The following is a 4247-nucleotide window of genomic DNA, read 5'->3' on the forward strand; positions in this document are numbered from 1 at the left end:
GCCACATGGTTACTAGAACTTAGCTAAAAAGTTCGGGGGCGGTATGTCTTGTATCAAAATTGGATCGTTTTATGTATTTCAACTCAGTCTTTGATATAAAATTACTTAATTTAATTATAACAACATTCATTGTCCTTGCGTTGCAGAAGGATATTTGTTTGTAGACGACATTTTGGAACTTTCCTCCTTGGAAGATTTCAAATACGCCGACGTTCAAAGAGTTGTCGAAAACGACGAAAAAGACAGATTTACTCTCAAAAAACATCCAGGCTCCAGGAGACGTATGCTCATACGGGCTAACTTCGGCGACGATACGTAGTCAATGAATTCACACGAAATAGTTATTGTTATGCCCCTTGTTTTTACAACAGGCGCCAAATTCTCTGAAAAACAACATGGCGGCTGAACGTAAAAAGCAAATAACAAACAAGGAAGGCCGTCAGGTCAGTACATACAAGTAAGTTTATATTGAGATGTAGATGCTTGTAATATGTGCAATTAATGTTCGGTCGATGCATATGCGGGGAAATAATATACGTTAATTTAGAATATCTGTTAGAATATTTGCGATTTGCACGGTGAATATCAAATACATACCCAGGATATATTGCCCGGCATTGCAAAATTATATTGAATGACATAAATTAATATTAATTATATATCATTTACGTTGTAAACCAACACTTGTGACTACTAGTAATACAGAAATTAATTTAAATGGGTGTATAGGGGGGGGTGGGGTGGGGGTGGGGGCGTTAGGCCACTACACTACATGTCAATCGGGGGGGGGGGGGGGGGGGTAGGGGGTGTTACAAGTTGTATCCGTAGTAAATATATATAACTCGTTGGCTTGTGTCTCATATTAATCAAAATTGTTAAATAACAAATATTATTAATATATATAAGAAAAACAATAACGACTGAATAGTGAGCGCTTTCGCCCCATTCAAGGGAGCTCTTCAGACTGTTTATTATAAATATGATGGTGAATAAACAGTCTGAAGAGCTCCCTTGAATGGGGCGAAAGCGCTCACTAGTCAGTCGTTATTGGTTTTATTTCTTATAGATTTCATCCGTAAGGATTTTTCTTTAAATTTATCATTAGTATTGTTATATATATATAATTTTAAATATTTATATATATATTTTGATTTCAGTGAACTACTTAAAGTATCATATGCAGAAAAAGATACTGCTAGAAGTTATTCAAGGCCAAGTGATGGTGATAAATTGTGGCCAATCACAGTTGAGGACAGTAAAAACAAGAAAGTCAGAATCCACTACATTGGTGAGTTTTCATATTGATTTATTTTATTTACCAACAGCAAGGGTAATTTGGAAATGTCTTTTGAGTTTTTCTAGGGCTTGTGTTTTATTAGTTTAACATCCTCTTAACAGCCAGGGTCATGTAATGACGTGCCAGGTTTATTGGTGGAGGAAAGCCGGAGTACCCGGAGAAAAAACACAGGCCTGCGATCAGTACCTGACAACTGCCCTACATAGGGTTTGAATTTGTAACTCCAGAGGTGGATCGATGACTACTGATGATGATCATGGGTCATGACACCTTTACCACTCACTCACGGCAGCCCCCTAGTTTTTATATAACTGTTGAAAAATTCTCATGCAACCAGAACAGACCTTAGTAACTGAGCCGAAATTTCCAAAACAAAAAAATTCTGTGTCTAGACTACGTTATGGATGGAGATGGTGTTGACCATACATCATGCTTAAATTATCATTGATTTCATGGGTGATATTTTACACTATTTAAGTCATTTTACTTGATATAATTGATAAATCTAAATGCAGTTGAACTTGTACCTATAGAATAGACATTACATGTGACTATAGCTAGGTGCTAAGAGGGATGAAGTTCAAACTCCAGTCTGATACATGTCATGTACACTTTTAAAGAATTGAAGAATCCATAGATACATCTATATTTATCTACATGTACTAGCTATCACAAAATAGTATGAAGGTGATAATGCATATTTTTTTATGTAATGTCTTTTTTTATCTGCCATATCTGTAGTTTTTCATTGGTGGTTAATACTGTAATTGTTCAAGTTATCCCAATTAGTAACATGGGTATTATCATTTACAATATTTTTGTGTTTCTGCAGGCTGGCCAAGACGTTATGACGAGTGGCGGAACAGGGAGGATTTGGTTGAACTTAGTGTATCAACCAATACACTTTGCAAACAACTTGCTGTAAGTGTTTTGTTAATTAGCTCATCTGGTTAAGACCCATCTGAGCTTATATTTATGCGATATTGTGTCATCGCAGTTAGTCTGTCTGTCAACAAACTGCTCTGTCTGTTTGATACTCTGTCAGAGTCAAAATTTTATCAGTAGCATCGTTATTGGATGGGGAAACAGATACAAATTATTTGTCACCGCAGGTAGTCATTGTTTGTTATTGTCTTGAGAAAAAATATTATGTTAAGACACACAGATGATTATGAATCTACTGATGTAACTATCAACACCTACCTACAAGGGCAGATAACTCAGAATATGATTATGCACAAAATAATTAAATTGATGAGATGGTATGTTGCAAACCAAAGTAAGGTCACTGTGACATTGATTTTGTAATTTTATGAATTACTTATTCAGACTGCTTTGATTGCTATGAGGGATATATTCTTCATTCTCTTTTTGTCCGTTTATTCTTGTGTTTGTTATTTTCTGATTACTGAATCAATATCTGTTACTAGTTCATTGATACATTTGATATATTAACATAAATACTCTATTTCTGCTTTGTCTTGCAGGTCCAAATTAAGGAGCGCTTAGCAAGCACAACGACAGATTCGAGGATTATTCTTCGAATTGCAATAACTGATTTGGAAGATTTCAAGTCTCTTCAAGAACATGCAAGCGTTTATAAGGTTACAACACACAGGATAGTGTACCATATCAAAAAACGTCAGAGTCTAGAAACACCACTTGGTGTGGGATGGGACTATAGAGTAATAAATGAATCTGGAGACAATTTTTATGTAAAAACAGAAACAGTGAAGTTCTGGATGTATAAGCGCCAACCACTTAAAGAATACATAATTTTTCCAGACCATAAAGTGGAAACAGCCATTGACAGAGGCGTTTGCCTAACATTCACGTTTGTGATGTGTGCAGGAAACAATGCGTTCCTGTGCAACTTGCTGAATAATGATTTGCTGTAAGAAAATATGTTTTACATGTAACAATCTATGATGTAAACTATGAAAGGCAGTTTTGTAATGTTGTAAAACTAAATTTCACTCCACTAAATTTCAGTCATATCTATATGTATATTACAGTAGGTAATTTATAAATTATGTTTATTAGCAAATATGTTCTTTTCAATATTCTAAAATCAAATTTTTGGAATAAGGGTATATCTGACAGCATTTTTCAATATATTCAGTTACTTGAGGATCACCTAAATGTATCTTTTATTGTTAATAATCAAGAGATCAAAAATTTGAAAACTATTCTTCATAAGTTGAAGCAAAACGGATTGCAAGCATGCAAAAAAGGTGGCAGACAGTACGCAGAATTCTTAAAGACGTTGAAAAAATCAACTTACAACTGGAATGTATCATTAGATCGCCACAATTTGCAAAAGAAACTTGAAGATTCTACTGAGAAAGCACATGAGCTTGAACATAAAAACAATACATTAACCGAAACTGTACGTTTTCTACAGAATGAAAATCAGGTGTTAAGTGGTAAAGTAAAAAATCATAAGAACATTTTGCTAGATAAAACTGAAAAAGATGAAAATAACTGTTCCAATGCAAGTTCTACACGAGGGAAAAGGAAGTTGTTTGAAGATTGTAGTAAATCTCATCAGTCTAAGTTACGAAAAACAGAGGTAGAAAAATGCAAAAGTGCCTTATCTTTTTTACAAGAGAATGGATGTCAAGTCACCTCTGTCAACATATTACGCAATGGAAAATGTGAAAGCTTGAAACTTTTTGAGAGAACTAATGATGATGGCAAAGGGACGGGTATGCAGGGGGATATAGAAGAACTCAATATGTTGATATACATATTAGATTCGTTTAAATATATCCCAGAAAGCTTATCATGAAGTATCTATGCTTTACAAATCACTACCACGGAGTTACAAGCTGTCGCAGTATATTATTGCAATGAATAGCAATTTCAGTATTACGGATACTCCAGACGGTTGTGGAGTTCAACAATCCTTGAAAGAGAGACTTTCGGTTGTAGTTGAAAAACTAATGAA

The 4247-nt window shown here is 34.6% G+C and overlaps 1 protein-coding gene across 1 annotated transcript; it reads left to right on the forward strand.

The window, feature by feature from the left end:
- The first annotated feature begins 394 nt into the window (after positions 1 to 394).
- On the forward strand, positions 395 to 3195 carry LOC138309580 (uncharacterized). Its single transcript, XM_069250807.1, has 4 exons — positions 395 to 457; positions 1158 to 1288; positions 2130 to 2218; positions 2785 to 3195. The coding sequence occupies exons 1-4, from the start codon at positions 396 to 398 to the stop codon at positions 3193 to 3195; spliced, it is 693 nt and encodes a 230-aa protein (XP_069106908.1). The 5' UTR covers position 395.
- The last annotated feature ends 1052 nt before the right edge of the window (positions 3196 to 4247 follow it).

Source organism: Argopecten irradians, chromosome 15, assembly GCF_041381155.1.
Source record: "Argopecten irradians isolate NY chromosome 15, Ai_NY, whole genome shotgun sequence".
NCBI classification, from domain to species: domain Eukaryota; kingdom Metazoa; phylum Mollusca; class Bivalvia; order Pectinida; family Pectinidae; genus Argopecten; species Argopecten irradians.